The 14724-nt window shown below is 40.6% G+C and overlaps 3 protein-coding genes across 5 annotated transcripts in view; 2 read left to right on the forward strand and 1 right to left on the reverse strand.

Annotated features, from left to right (window-relative positions):
- The first annotated feature begins 251 nt into the window (after positions 1 to 251).
- LOC111432374 (2,3-bisphosphoglycerate-independent phosphoglycerate mutase) lies at positions 252 to 6721 on the forward strand. Of its 3 annotated transcripts, XM_023069225.1 has the most exons (11): positions 252 to 450; positions 585 to 765; positions 991 to 1118; positions 2079 to 2229; positions 2313 to 2516; positions 2792 to 3216; positions 3931 to 4123; positions 4213 to 4308; positions 4722 to 4877; positions 5642 to 5829; positions 6360 to 6721. In XM_023069225.1, the coding sequence occupies exons 2-10, from the start codon at positions 604 to 606 to the stop codon at positions 5804 to 5806; spliced, it is 1680 nt and encodes a 559-aa protein (XP_022924993.1). In that variant the 5' UTR covers positions 252 to 450; positions 585 to 603; the 3' UTR covers positions 5807 to 5829; positions 6360 to 6721. The 3 variants fall into 3 exon arrangements, with proteins under 3 accessions (XP_022924993.1, XP_022924992.1, XP_022924991.1); XM_023069224.1 differs by lacking the exon at positions 6360 to 6721 and having other exon boundaries at positions 565 to 765; positions 5642 to 6018; XM_023069223.1 differs by lacking the exon at positions 6360 to 6721 and having other exon boundaries at positions 5642 to 6018.
- A 1167-nt stretch (positions 6722 to 7888) lies between these two features.
- Positions 7889 to 11400, forward strand: LOC111432302 (cell division control protein 2 homolog C). Its single transcript, XM_023069115.1, has 4 exons — positions 7889 to 8670; positions 8785 to 8854; positions 8927 to 9065; positions 11067 to 11400. The coding sequence occupies exons 1-4, from the start codon at positions 8055 to 8057 to the stop codon at positions 11157 to 11159; spliced, it is 918 nt and encodes a 305-aa protein (XP_022924883.1). The 5' UTR covers positions 7889 to 8054; the 3' UTR covers positions 11160 to 11400.
- A 953-nt stretch (positions 11401 to 12353) lies between these two features.
- Positions 12354 to 14724, reverse strand: part of LOC111432451 — a 6583-nt gene continuing 4212 nt past the window's right edge. Inside the window, exons 7-9 of the mRNA XM_023069343.1 lie at positions 14333 to 14525; positions 13970 to 14240; positions 12354 to 12894 (exon numbers count right to left, since the gene is read on the reverse strand). Of these exons, the coding sequence (XP_022925111.1) occupies positions 12647 to 12894; positions 13970 to 14240; positions 14333 to 14525 (712 nt within the window). The 3' untranslated portion in view covers positions 12354 to 12646. The remainder of the gene's footprint in view (positions 12895 to 13969; positions 14241 to 14332; positions 14526 to 14724) is intronic.

Raw genomic sequence — 14724 nt, forward strand, 5'->3', positions numbered from 1 at the left:
CTGTTTTATATATATATATATTAGAAATTTAAAGAAATTATTAAAAATTTAATAGTTTAAATTAAAATTTGAGAATATTTTAATTAATTAATTTTTTTAATAATATACATTAATTTTTCTTTTTTTGGGTCGACAATATAATACTAATAAAGTGCTAATTTTTTTAAAGAAAAAATATAGCCGTGAGGTGTGACAAGTGTCGTCCCGGAGAGGTGTAAAACTAACACACTGACAAAGACATGTAAGGCAGTGATTCAATCCCCACAAATTCTGGATCAAACGGCATGAAATCCGCTTGCGTTCTTGAAGCATCTTTTTAGGCGTCCTCCATTTTCAATCCCCGATCTTCTTTTATATCCCCGTTCGGTTGGATTTGTGCTGAAAAAGGTCGGGTACTGGCTTTTACCTCTCCTGTTGGCCTTTTGATTCGCTGCTGATTCTACGTTCTTGGTAAGTTGCTTGTTCGATTTTTCTTTTGCTTCATGGATTCGATTCTCCCCTGTTTTTTTTTCCGGGTTAGTAGCTTATTAATTGCGATTTGTTCGTCTGTAATGGTTTCTTAAGTGTGTTCTTGTTTTTCGGAGCTAATTTGATCGGAGATCGATGGGGAGTTCTGGATTCTCGTGGAAGTTGCCGGATCATCCTAAGCTTCCTAAGGATAAGACGGTAGCTCTTATTGTTTTGGATGGGTGGGGCGAAGCTGATCCTGATCGCTATAACTGTATCCATGTCGCCGAAACTCCCACCATGGATTCCCTTAAGAAGGTAGTTTAATGTTATGGATTCGTCCTCGTCTATTCATGTTTGTGGTACCGATTTTGGATTAGAAATGGTGTTCTTCCCCTCAGATTTTGAGGTTTTTCTTGCTGTTTTGCAATGTTTTAGTGATTTTGGCGGTTTTTTTCAATCTAAACGAGTGAATGGTGACCTCCAAATATTCATTTGGCTGTTTTTTGAATGTATTGATCGATTATCTACTGATTCTGATAGGGCGCCCCTGAGAGATGGAGGCTGATCAGGGCACATGGAAAGGCAGTAGGACTTCCTACAGAAGATGACATGGGCAACAGCGAGGTCGGACATAACGCGCTTGGTGCTGGACGTATCTATGCTCAAGGGTGAGCTTATCTTATTATTGATCTCATTGTTTTGCAGCATTTTTTATTGGTATATGGATAGTCATCTCACTATGTTTATCTGATTGGGAATTAGAGATTTCCATCTTACCTGTGGCAGTAGAAGAAATCTTGTGCGAGTTATTGAGTAGAGGCGGAAAGTACTTGTTTTAAGACTATAAACGACACATTATTCATATTCCTGTACTGTTGCTCGGTTGCTAAACTAGAGAGATGTTTTTCTATTAGAAAAACAAAAACAATATTTGAAAGTTGGAGTAATTGATGAAAGGTGTGAGATCCCACGTCGGTTGGGGGGAGAACAAAGCATTCTTTATAAGGGCGTGGAAACCTCTTCCTTGTAGACGCGTTTTAAAAACCTTGAGGGGAAGCCCGAAAGGGAAAGCCCAAAGAGGACAATATCTGCTGGCGGTGGACTTGGGCCGTTACAAATGGTATTAGAACCAAACATCGGGCGATGTGCCAACGAGGAGGCTGAGTCCTGAAGGGGGTGGACACGAGGTGGTGTGCCCACAAGGATGCTGGGCCCCGAAGCGGGGTGGATTGGGGGGTGCCACGTCGATTTGAGATGGGAACGAGTGCCAGCGAGGACTCTGGACCTCGAAGGGGGTGGATTGTGAGATCCCACATCGGTGGTTGGGGAGAAGAACGAAGCATTCTTTATAAGGGTGTGGAAACCTCTCCCCAGTAGACGTGTTTTAAAAACCTTGACGGGAAGCCCAAAAGGGAAAGCTTAAAGAGGACAATATTTGCTAACAGTGGACTTGGACTAGGACAATATCTACTAACGGTAGACTTGAGCTTCCTCCCTAGCAATATGTATAGATTATGGTTCTTTAAATTGTAACAAGCATATTTAAACTCATTTATAGCAATAGAGCAAAGGAAGAATTTGATTTTCTGTCAGTTCTGAAACTTGAGATGAAATCGTTTTGAATACAGTGCAAAGCTTGTTGACCTTGCTCTTGCCTCTGGAAAAATATACGACGGAGAAGGTTTCAAATACATCAAGCAATCCTTTGAAACCGGCACATTGCATCTTATAGGATTATTGAGTGATGGTGGAGTGCACTCTAGGATAGATCAGTTACAGGTAAGTGCTTAAGTTTTCATATTGTTTCTCCAATTTGTTAGTCTGTCATTTATGCGCACTTATCAACGTTTTGATCTATGTAGTTATTACTCAAAGGAGCAAGTGAGAATGGAGCTAAAAGAATCCGTGTCCATATACTTACTGATGGGCGTGATGTTTTGGATGGTTCGAGTGTGGGCTTTGTAGAAACTCTTGAAAATGACCTTGCCAAACTACGTGAGAGTGGGGTCGATGCACAAATCGCATCTGGTGGAGGCCGTATGTATGTGACAATGGATCGATATGAGGTACATCTTTGTCCGAGTAATTTTTCTTGTATGATCTCAATACCACCAATTTGCAACGAGTGAGGAGCGTGGGTCATGATATGCCATATGCTTTTAAAAAAAGTCTATATGTATGTTAAACATTGAAAAATATTCATTTCAAATAATTATAAATCTGTAATCATATCATGCCATAGTCGGAATAGTAAGCTTACCGTTCGTTAGTACGTGTGGAAAATTGCTTGTTAGAATCATTCTATCTAAGTCCCAACTGTTTTTGTTACTTCAAATTATAGAATGATTGGGAAGTTGTGAAGCGAGGATGGGACGCACAAGTACTTGGCGAAGCACCATACAAGTTCAGAAGTGCCGTTGAAGCTGTCAAGAAATTGAGAGAGGAAACCAAAGCAAGTGATCAGTATCTTCCTCCATTTGTCATAGTTGATGATAGCGGGAAGTCTGTGGGCCCAATTGTGGATGGAGATGCAGTAGTCACCTTTAATTTTAGAGCAGATCGGATGGTTATGATCGCCAAGGCCCTCGAATATGAAGATTTTGATAAATTTGACCGAGTTAGGGTCCCTAAAATTCGTTATGCTGGAATGCTTCAGTATGATGGTGAGTTGAAGCTTCCAAGCCATTACCTTGTCTCCCCCCCAGAGATTGAGAGAACATCTGGGGAATATCTTGTGCACAATGGTGTTCGGACCTTTGCTTGCAGGTGAGCAGTAGCCAAGCTATTATGTGTTGTTTCTTTGACTGGTACTAAGATCTGATTGGTTTATATATTCATATACTTCTGCATCTGTGTAACATTCTTGTGCACAAGTCAGTTTTAGTTTTTGTAAAATTACTAATCCTCTTATAATCCTCTTTATAAGAGTCCAAGCCCACTGTCAGCAGATATTGTCCTATTTGGGCTTTCCCTTTCAGGCTTTCTTTGATAGGGAGAGGTTTCCACGCCCTTATAAGGAAGGCTTCGTTCACCTCCCTAACAGATGTAGGATCTAACAATCCATCCCCTTCGGAGCCCAACGTCCTCGCTGTCACTCGTTTCCTTCTCCAATTGATGTGAGATTCTCCACAATCCACCCCCTTCGGGGGCCTAGTGTTCTTGCTGGCATATCGCCTCGTGTCTACCCCTTCAGGGCTCAGCCTCTTTGCTGGCATTTCACCCGGTGTCTGGCTCTGATACCATTTGTTACGGCCCAAGCCCACTGCTAGTAGATACTGTCCTTTTTGGACTTTTCCTTTCAGGTTTCTCCTCAAGGTTTTTAAAACGTCTGCTAGGAAGAGGTTTCCACACCCTTATAAAGAATGCTTCGTTCACCTCCCCAGCCGATGTGGGATCTCACACTCTTTAGGTTTAGTTTTATGCAATTTTAGCTATACTTGGCTAACTGTGATGTGAACTATTTTCCCCTCCCTAATACAGTGAGACCGTCAAGTTTGGCCATGTTACATTCTTCTGGAATGGAAACCGTTCTGGATATTTTAACCCAGAAATGGAGGAATATGTGGAGATTCCTAGTGATTCTGGGATCACCTTTAATGTTAAGCCAAAGATGAAGGCCATAGAGATTGCTGAGAAGGCACGAGATGCTATTCTTAGCCGAAAATTCCATCAGGTACTCAATGAGCTTTTCACTTGTCAGTTGAATATTTAATTTGATTTTGTTCTAACTTGTTAGCATGTTGGTTCACATGTTGGAAATAGGTACGTGTTAACCTGCCGAACGGTGACATGGTCGGACACACTGGTGATATTGAGGCCACAGTTGTAGCTTGCAAGGCTGCTGATGATGCCGTAAAAGTATGTGATTTTATTGCTTGAGACATTTGATTCTGGCATTCTTTTTTCTCGGGCATGCAAAGCTTTTTGTTTCTATGTCCATGTCTACGAGCGATGTTCTAAAAACCCCGCAGAGGTGCATGCCTTAAGCTCGGTGCGACCTCTGTGCCTCATTTCAAAGAAGTGAGGCTCCGTTAATTGTGATGTGCACCTCAAGCCTAGCTTCTTTCATTTTCGTATACTTTCTCTTCATCTTAATGTTCAACATTTTTTCTTTTGTGCCTTGTGCTTAAGCCTTGGATGGCTACTGCTCTTTAGTGCATCGCGAACTGAAAAACACCGTCCACCAAAGAGTCACGAGTTTCGTGCCTGTACCATTAATCGTTTTTGTCATCCTTTCCCCATTTGCTCACTTTTTTAGAGTATGGTTGCAGATTATCCTCGACGCAATCGAACAAGTAGGGGGAATATACGTTGTCACTGCAGATCACGGAAATGCAGAGGACATGGTGAAGAGAAACAAGTCGGGGCAGCCTCTTCTTGACAAAAATGGCAAAATTCAAATCCTGACCTCTCACACTCTTCAGCCAGTAAGTTTGGCTCTTACCAGTAAATTTCATATGGGTACTTGATTACTTGTAGAACCAAGAGAAACATATAGCTAGTAGGGATTGTAAATAAGGTTCTCTTTGGAGTACTTTGTTTCTGTTTTCAAATCTGTTTTTAAATCTATTTTCAAGAACTGATCGAAGAGTGACTATAGCATCCCAAGTCCACCGCTAGCACATATTGTCATCTTTGGACTTGCCTTTTTGGGCTTCTCCTCAAGGTTTTTAAAACTCGTCTGATAGGGAGAGGTTTCCACATCCTTATAAAGAATGTTTCGTTCTCCTCCTTAACCGATGTAGGATCTCAGGATTACCCCCTTTCAGGGCCTAGCGTCTTTGCTGGCACACCACCTCGTGTCCACCCCCTTCGAGGCTTAGCCTCCTCGCTGACACATCGCCCAGTGTCTGGCTTTGATACCATTTGTAACGGCCCAAACCCACCGCTAACAAATATTGTTCTCTTTGGGCTTTTCCTTTCGACTTTTCCCTCAAGCTCTTTAAAACGCATCGACTGGGGAGAAGTTTCCACCCCCTTAGAAAGAATGTTCGTTCTCCTTCCCAACCGATGTAGGATCTCAGAGTAACGGTGCATTTGAAATCACTTATCTTAAGCTTGAAGAATAATAGTGCCATTTATGTTCTATAGAAGCTGTTCATTCTTCAAAACAGTTTGGAAACGCTTGGGGGGATTTTTGTGGCAATGAAAGGTGTCATGAATTTGTTTTGATTGGATCTTTGAACTGTAGGTTCCTATTGCAATTGGAGGTCCGGGACTGGCCCCTGGAGTCCGATTCCGTAAGGATGTTCCTGATGGAGGGCTTGCCAATGTTGCTGCAACTGTTATCAATTTCCATGGGTATGAAGCTCCAAGCGACTACGAGACAACCCTAATTGAAGTCGTCGATAACTAAGTGAGCGACATGGAAAGTTAAAGGTATTCGAGTAACATTATGTATTTAGGATTAACCGTGCGAGAAAACTAGCAATGGCTATGCTGGGTTGTTGAATAAGTACTGGTTTTGATCTTTGGATTCATGTTTATTTGTGGGTCTATCCATGTTAACCAGACCATGAAAAGAAGATATAGTTCAATCAATAAATTTTGTTGACTCTAGTTACTTGAGCATCGGCTGATTTAGACATATATTCTAACCGAAGCTCGAGCATCTAATTCTTCTAACCAATCTATTGTGTTAGAACTAAACAAAAAAACTGATTGAAGCATGTCGGTACACTCGAATACCTATGGACCAATCTAAACTACACATAGCACAACGATCTAAAAGTTATAGGGCTTAGGGCTTTATTACTCGCCATACTCCTACTAGAAAGTCGGATATGATCTTAGTTCATCTTCGATCACTCGGGCTGGTGCAGGGAATGTGAGTGGTACGTCACAACTCAAAATCGAAATCAATCATAAAATTCGGAGTCTTTGCAAAACTAACCGTTATTTCCTTGCAGCTTGGCAAAGATTCTGCGGCGGTGACCGGCGGCCTGGTGAAGCAGCGTGAGCAACGCGCGGGGCAGTGGTGGACGGCGGCTCTTCCTCACAGGTTGGCAAGCAACGGCGTCCCGCGTCAATGTGGCTCGTCCGGCAGCGGTCTGACCGGCCGAGCGTGAAGGAGAGGCAGCATTGGCGTGGGACGAGAGGTGGACGGCGGCGTGCGGTGGTCGGAGGAGAGGAAAGACAAACGCTGGAGTGAGGAGAAGAAAGGAGGGTGGTGCGGCTCGAGTGGCTGGATGGGGCAGCGGCTGGTCTAGGGCTCCGTGTCTGTGAGTGGAGGGCAAACGGCGGCTGAGCTCGGCTATTTATAGCCAAGCCTCGAAAATTTTCTTGACAAAAAAACCCTACATTTAATCCATTTATAACAACTATGTCGAAGCGGTGACCATTAACCCGCTACTATTTAAAAAAAATGGTTTTTTTCTAGCAACTACGTCGGAGCAATAACGAGTGCGACTACCCATAACACGAGCTATCATTTCCCGAAACCTCACTTCTCTGCCAACAGTGTTGGAGGATGGTGATCAACTGTGTGACTACCCTCAACACGAGATATTAATGTTCGAAACTCCTATTCTTGGACAATTATGTTGGAGTGGTAACGATCAACTGTGCTACTACCCACAACACGAGCTACGATTTCCTGAAACCCCACTTCTTCAATAATTGTGTTGGAGCGATGACGATCCACTATGCAACTACCCACAACACGAACTATTATTTCCTAAAATCTCACTCTTCCGACAATTGTGTTGAAGCAGTGACGATCAACTGTGCAACTACCCACAACACGAGCTACTATTTCCTACAACTCCACTTCTCTGATAATTGTGTTGGAGCGGTGACAGTCAACTGGGTAACTACTCACAGCACGAGCTACTATTTCCTGAAACCGCACTACTCCAATAATTGTGTTGGAGCGGTAACGATCAATTGTGCGACTACCCACAATACAAAAACTATGATTTATTAAAACCCCACTTCTCCAACTGTTGTATTGGGGCAGTGATGATCAACTATGCGGCTACCAACAACACAAGCTATCACTTTTTCGAAACCCCTATTCGCAGACAGTGTTGGAGCAGTAACGAAAATCAACTGGACGACTACCCAGAAACACGAACTTTTTCGATTATTTGCTATTAGAGGGGTATAACTCTATACTTAACCAACCGACATTGATCGACAAGCTCCACCCAAACTACACCACCTCGAAGAAACGCTACTAAAATATGTATGCTTATCCATTTAATTTCTCAAAAAATTCAATTGTGTTATAAAGAAAATAAAGGTGAAAATCAATTTCTTGCAACCGAGTTAGGGAGGGAAAAAATAGTGTTTTTTTTTTTTGGATATTTAAAAAAAAAAAAAACAAAGAAAAGACAAAGTAACAGCCAGATCACTGGGAGGCGCCACGTGGCATATATGGATCTAACTGGTTGTGTTTTTTCCCTCCTTTTTTTTTATAAATTTGAAAAAAAGTGGAGAGAGAGAGAGGGAGCGTCTTCGAAATTTGAGAGCCATTTTAGGGTTCGTTGCTTTTTCACAATTTCTCGGTCTCACGATCCGATCCAGAAAATCAGTTCATCATTTTCAATCCATTTTCAGAGCACGAAGAAGAAGAAGAAGAAGAATCGGAATCTTCAGCTGCCATGGAGAAGTACGAGAAGCTCGAAAAGGTCGGAGAAGGAACTTACGGGAAGGTGTACAAGGCCAAAGATAAGGAAACTGGCCAACTTGTTGCTCTGAAGAAAACTCGCCTTGAAATGGACGAAGAAGGAGTTCCACCGACGGCGCTTCGTGAGGTTTCTCTTCTCCAATTGCTCTCTCAGTCTCTCTATGTTGTTCGTCTTCTCTGCGTTGAGCATGTTCACCACCATAAAAGTGGTAAGCCTCTTCTCTACCTTGTATTTGAGTATCTGGATACTGATCTCAAGAAGTACATCGATTCGCATCGCAAGGGACCCAACCCTAGGCCTCTTCCTTCTTCCCTTGTTCAGAGTTTCTTGTTTCAACTCTGTAAGGGTGTTGCGCATTGTCATAGTCATGGCGTTCTCCATCGTGACCTGAAACCGCAGAATCTTCTTCTGGATCAGGGTAAGGGTATTCTGAAGATTGCCGATCTTGGCCTTGGCCGTGCTTTTACTGTCCCTCTTAAGAGCTACACTCATGAGATTGTTACTCTCTGGTACCGTGCTCCTGAGGTTCTCCTTGGATCCACTCATTACTCCACTGCTGTCGATATGTGGTCTGTTGGTTGCATCTTCGGTAATTCCTTACACTTACCATCATCGTAATAGTCAATTAGCCACCGCTTCCTTCGTCTTTATTGATCGATCATATTACTCATTAATTTCTATCCATTGTTCGTTAAAATGCCAGCTGAAATGGTGAGAAGGCAGGCCCTGTTCCCCGGAGATTCTGAGTTTCAGCAGTTGCTCCACATTTTTAGGTACTTAATTTCCTTTTCCTTTTTCTCGTACAGCTTCGTAGTCCTGTACGTGTCTGACGTTTTAACTCATAGGCTTCTAGGTACCCCCACCGAGAAACAGTGGCCTGGAGTTAGTTCTTTGCGGGACTGGCATGTCTATCCTCAATGGGAACCTCAGAATCTGACACGTGCAGTTCCATCCCTGGAACCCGAGGGTGCTGACCTTCTCTCGGTAATTTTGCTTGTTCCTCTTACTTTATATTTTAAGAACTTCTTTTGAACATTGCTCAAATCGATAAAACAGTTACCCGTCAGAGAACTAACTCTATCTGGGTAACTTCTTAGCCTTACAGAAACAATTGTGGCAGAGTTTTGGGCACTCATTAGCAGAGGATTTTGTTGTATTAGAAACAAAATCAATTGTACCGGGATGGAAGCTGAAGCTAGTAAAAATAGGAGTGAATTTATTCAGTTGCCTTTCAACTTTTAGGAGCTAAAGTAACTACCTTCTTCGTTGAGATAACCAACAGGGTGGAGGTCACATTTTTACTTGGTTTCTTGGGATTGATCCATTGATATGCCACTGCTGAAGTTTAATTTCTTCTCATCTTATCAGATCTGTGAAACTCAATTTGTGACATCCCACTGATGTGGGATGGGAACGAAGCATTCTTTATAAGGGTGTGAAAACCTCTCACTAATAGACGTGTTTTGAAACCTTGAGGGGAATCCCAAAGGAAAAGCCCAAAGAGAACAATATATGCTAACGGTTTGGGCTGTTACAAATGGTACCAGAGTCAGGCACCGGACAGTATGCCAGCGAGGACGTTGGCCCCCAAGGGGGTGGATTGTGAGATCCCACATTGGTTGGAGAGGGGAATGAAGAATTCCTTACAAGGGTGTGGAAACCTCTATTTAACATACGCGTTTTAAAAACTTGAGGGGAAACTCGAAAGGGAAAGCTCAAAGAGGATAATATTCTGCTAGCGGTGGGCTTTGCCTCTTACATGACTACTTTGTCTAATTCCTATAGTAGCTACTCATCTTTCATAAGGATGGAGCTTTTATAGCAGCTACTCAGCATCCCTTTTTCGTTTGGATTGCAATTGATGCCTCTAAGCCATAACCCTCTTATCGCAGTGGAAACTACTTACACCATCTTGTTTTCAGGAGTAGACTTTTGTTATGCAAGTCATCCATAGTTAACCCCTTGTCTAGTACTAGAAAATCTACTTATATCGGTTATTAAGTCACACCTTTCTTACTGTTAAAAGTGCTCTCCTATCTAGTCTCTCAATGTCTTTCGAAATAGAATTGAGAGGATACTATGCTAGCTTATGTACCTTACCGTTCATTCAACTATTGTGGAGGCACCCAATGTTCCTCGAAGGTTCCATTCTTTCCTGCTGCCAACCGTTATCTTCTTCATCAGGTTGGTCCTCCGGAAGATATGGCCTATCTACTTTTTATTAGATCATTAGAGAAAGGTCAATGCTGAGGTGTTCATCAACCAAAACTAGCTATTCTTCTAAAAGTACATTTTCATCCATACCTTAGTGGGGGATCTTGTTACCGTTGTTGATGACATTGCTAAGCTGCTGTTATCAACCTTGGGCGGTTGGTCTAAGCATGACAGCAGTGCAAGATTAGAATCTAGTTATAAGCTCATCATGATCATCAAGTCTCAAATCTCAATTCGAGAGTTTTGTATCCTTTTAAAGTTTAATCTAGGCAAGGGTTAACAATATCAAAAGAAACTATCCAACATACTTGAATAAGGTGAAACATTATTCATTCCGTCATCAGGAATGTAGGGCTAGGATTTTTTTTTTCTTTTTCTTTTTCTCTGTACAATGATACATCCTAAACTTCCATTTCATTTATCCTTCATTGTCCATGAATTTCATTTGACGTTCAATGACAGAGAATATAGAACAACTTTTTTTTCTCGTTGCTCGGATACTACTTCGAAGTAAGAATCTTCATTTATATCCAATTCACCATCTTAGTTAATGATTTTCAGTTTCCTTTTAGTATTTAATCTGCAGAAAGATTTTATAGCCACTATTCTAGAATGAGCATAGATTGTTATAGAGATGCAAGCCTGCAACGTGGATCAAATGGTCTATGAGCCCTTTGGTTCTTCTCCATCTAGTACTACTAATTGCTGGTTTTGCCTGCAATGTAATGCTCTCTTATGTATTAATTTGTTTTTTGTTTCGTGCAAATGCAGAAAATGCTTACATATAATCCGGCAGATAGAATCTCAGCGAAGGCAGCTCTAGAGCATCCGTACTTTGACAGCCTCGACAAGTCTCAGTATTAGACAGCTGAAAGAATGTGAGAGAATATAGAAAATGGTAATAGATGTGATGTGATGTGATGCTTAATTGATTTGTGCAATGTGAAATGTTTTGTTTCTTGTGGTAATCTGAAAAAGTTGGTCAACTTGTCATCATCTTGGTGAATGCAAGCACTTCAACTTGTATTTGTGAATTTAAATTAAGAATTTTGTTGTTGTCTCATCTTAATACTCTGTATGATAAAGCTCACTTTGGCTGCTGCTTCATAGATTTGAAGGAATTGGAAGATAGTAATGGAGGAAAGAAGTGGTACAAGTAAGTCTAATGTAGAGTCCATCCTCATTTTTTAGTGTTTTATATGGAGGACTTGTTACAAAAGTTGGACATAGAAGGAAGTCATTAGATTAAAAATCGATCGTTTCATTCTTAAAATTCTAAAAAAGAACTAATTATATTAGTGCCTATAATTGATTTCTTCTAAATAATACTGATTAGACTTACAACAATTACATAAACGTCCTAAATACCCATTTGTCAAGAAAAAAAAACTCTTGTATCGAAGAAGTTCACACTTTCTTTGTACTACAAATGGTTTGTACCCTCCCCTTTTTGACTGAACTAACTCTCAAGGCCAATCTCCTTCGGTGTAGAGATAGGTAGGAGGTTTAACAATCACATAAACGTCCTAAATACCCATTTGCCAAGAAAAATACTCTTCTATCGAAGAAGCCCGCATTTTCTTTGTAGAAGTACAAATGGTTTCTACCCTCCTCTTACTGACTAGACTAACTCTCAAAGTCAATCTCCTTCGATGTAGAGACAGGTAGGAAGTTTACCTAAAAGCAACCACCCCAAGCGTGTATGTCATTTCTTTCCTTATTTCTTTTTCTTCCTTTTTCCCCAGTGACCTTTAAAAACTCAAAACAGTCTAATCACCAAAAAAAAAAAAAAAAATAGTATAAAGTTAATATAATTTACCAAGTAATTATATCATATCATTCACCAAAAAGTAGCATAAAGTTAATCAAATGAACTTAAAAAGACCATTTATAACCATTTCCCCTTAAATTCATGGGTTTAAATGATCCCATTTGAAACAAAGTCAAAGTCGAATAGACATCGAACTCAAACCTCAACAAGAAATATACTTTGGTCATCGACTAATCTTCTAAATTATACTCGAGTTTTACACTTTACTAATCATAAGCAAACTTCAGTGACAGAAATCTTAAATTGTTGACTATGCTTGTAAAGCCAAGGAAGATTTTTACACTAGGGTCCATAACACATTAAAATCTATTAATGTTACAATGCAAACACACCTATCAACTACTGTCACAAGCTATTATTCTACCATCGAATCTGGCATTAGTATAAACCGACCTTTCATCATCATCATCATCATCATCATCATCAAATCATCAGTTCGATCAATGTTAAAACAAACTTCAGGAGTGAAAAAAAAAAAAGAAAGAAAGAAAAAGGAAAACAAATAAAAAAAATGAGTTCTTCAGTTAGACCACACATGTACCAGACCGTTCTTGTTACCCGTGTATATCTCGTTACGCTCTTCGTCATAGAAAAGTGCAGTGATATCTTCCAAAGCCTCTGCAACTGTGTTTCTCATCTGTGAAGAACTGCATTGCTTTTTTGAAATGTCAGCGCAGCTGCAGTCCTCAACCTTGGGGTTTCCATTGCTTGCATTAATCTTCGCCAGACATTTTCCAGTCAAGATGTTGCTGATATTGATCGAACCAGCTGCATCAAAACATAAATGGCACCAAATCAGAGATGATCATAGTGGTGGAATACCCACCCAACTTCTATTTATTCAAGCAAGATCACCACCCACCCCACAAAAAAAAAATGTAGTAAATTCCAATCCCTACAGATCAAAGGCCAGCCAAAACCAAAGTCCAAAGAGTCCCTAGAAATAACAAGGACAGATGCCATGGGCATAACCTTTCGGCAAAGACTGGTGATAAAGATGGGAAAGAGATACAGTAAAAGGGGCTTTTTTTTTTCTTCATCAACAATCCTCCGACAAGAAAATCAACCACCAATCCCTGACAAGGAACCTAAGACAGGAGGAAATTTTCATGTTTCCCAAAGCAAAAGATCTCTGCAAATCTCTGAGGCCTTTGACCCTAAGATTAGATCCCAGTTGATCAATAGAATCATACTTGCTCACAATAATCCTGAGCTAGAAAGCCTGGTTTTAAGGGGAAAAGTCACAACTGTTTTGCATGCAAGGCCACATCCTGAAGAAGCAAATTTCCCAAACCTAATCCCCTCAAAGTAGAATTGGACATAATCTACCATTGGACAAAACGGGATCCCCCACCAGATCCTACAGGAAATCCTTCTTCTCAATCCAGGCACTCATTGAAGGAATCCTAACTAATGACAAGTAGTACACGGGAATCTCACTCAACTAATTGGTTAAGAGATACAAATAAAATTTTCGAAGACAGTTATGATAAAGGATGATGCCATCATAAATCTCTAGGTCACAACATTTCTAATCCACCATGATTATCATGCTGCAGAATTGACTCCCCAGACAGACAAAAATACAGATTGATCCTCAGTGAAATGTCTTTGGGAAAAGCACCAAAGCATGCAAGGAAATAACAAAATAATCACAAGGGTTCATTTTCACTATTACTCTGGCATCCATACATCATACACATGAAACGAGACAAACATCAGAAAACAGTTTCAAGTTGGCTGATGGAAACAAATTAATACCACCTTCAGCTCTTGAAACACATATTGATCAATGGTGGAACCGAAGATTTAAATCTTGGCAGAGAATAGGATTAAGAATTACCATTTCCTTCCATCCAATGATCATCCCCATCAGCTTTGCAGTAGGATATAATGAGATCTTGATCACTGGTAATGTAAATGTTATTGGTATTGCAGTCTGGATGCCATAACAGGTGATCCTCAAATGAAGTCACAAGCTCCCCACGAAAGTTCCAGACAGCCACAGTTCGGTTTCGAAATGTCAGAAACAATTGGTTTTCATATAGAAAGATAAAAGCTGATGGTGTCATAAATTCAGATCTGCTAACTTCCATCAATTCAGCATTACGAACCTATAAAAAGTGACAACATCCATAAAAATAACTTAGCAAATCGCTCAAGATGTTCATCATAAAAATTACAAACCAATAGAACATTTACTTACATCAAGTATTTGAAGATTCTCATTTTCTTGCTTCACAAGAAGTTTTTCATTAAATTGTTCTATGAAGTCCACTTTCTTGTTCCGATGAAGCAGATGGTTGAAAGCTTTGAGAACTGTGCCATCTTCTATTGATAGAATCTTAAGAGGAACGTGGCTACTAGCTCTATTGAAAATCAATAGCATGATCCCAGGGCTACAGTAATAAAAGTAAGTATACGTCATAACCAACTCTGTCTCCAACAAACTTATAACCCATGGGTTGCAATGAAAGGCTGGAATTCTATAGTCAAAGGCTTTTGTAATTGAATTAATTACACGACCAAAAGGACCAGAATTATTTTCAGAATCATCTGCCACAATCCAACTCATATGGGGGGGGGGGGGGGGGGGGG

The sequence above is a fragment of the Cucurbita moschata genome, unplaced genomic scaffold (assembly GCF_002738365.1).
Source record: "Cucurbita moschata cultivar Rifu unplaced genomic scaffold, Cmos_1.0 Cmo_Scf00038, whole genome shotgun sequence".
In the NCBI taxonomy this organism is placed as follows: domain Eukaryota; kingdom Viridiplantae; phylum Streptophyta; class Magnoliopsida; order Cucurbitales; family Cucurbitaceae; genus Cucurbita; species Cucurbita moschata.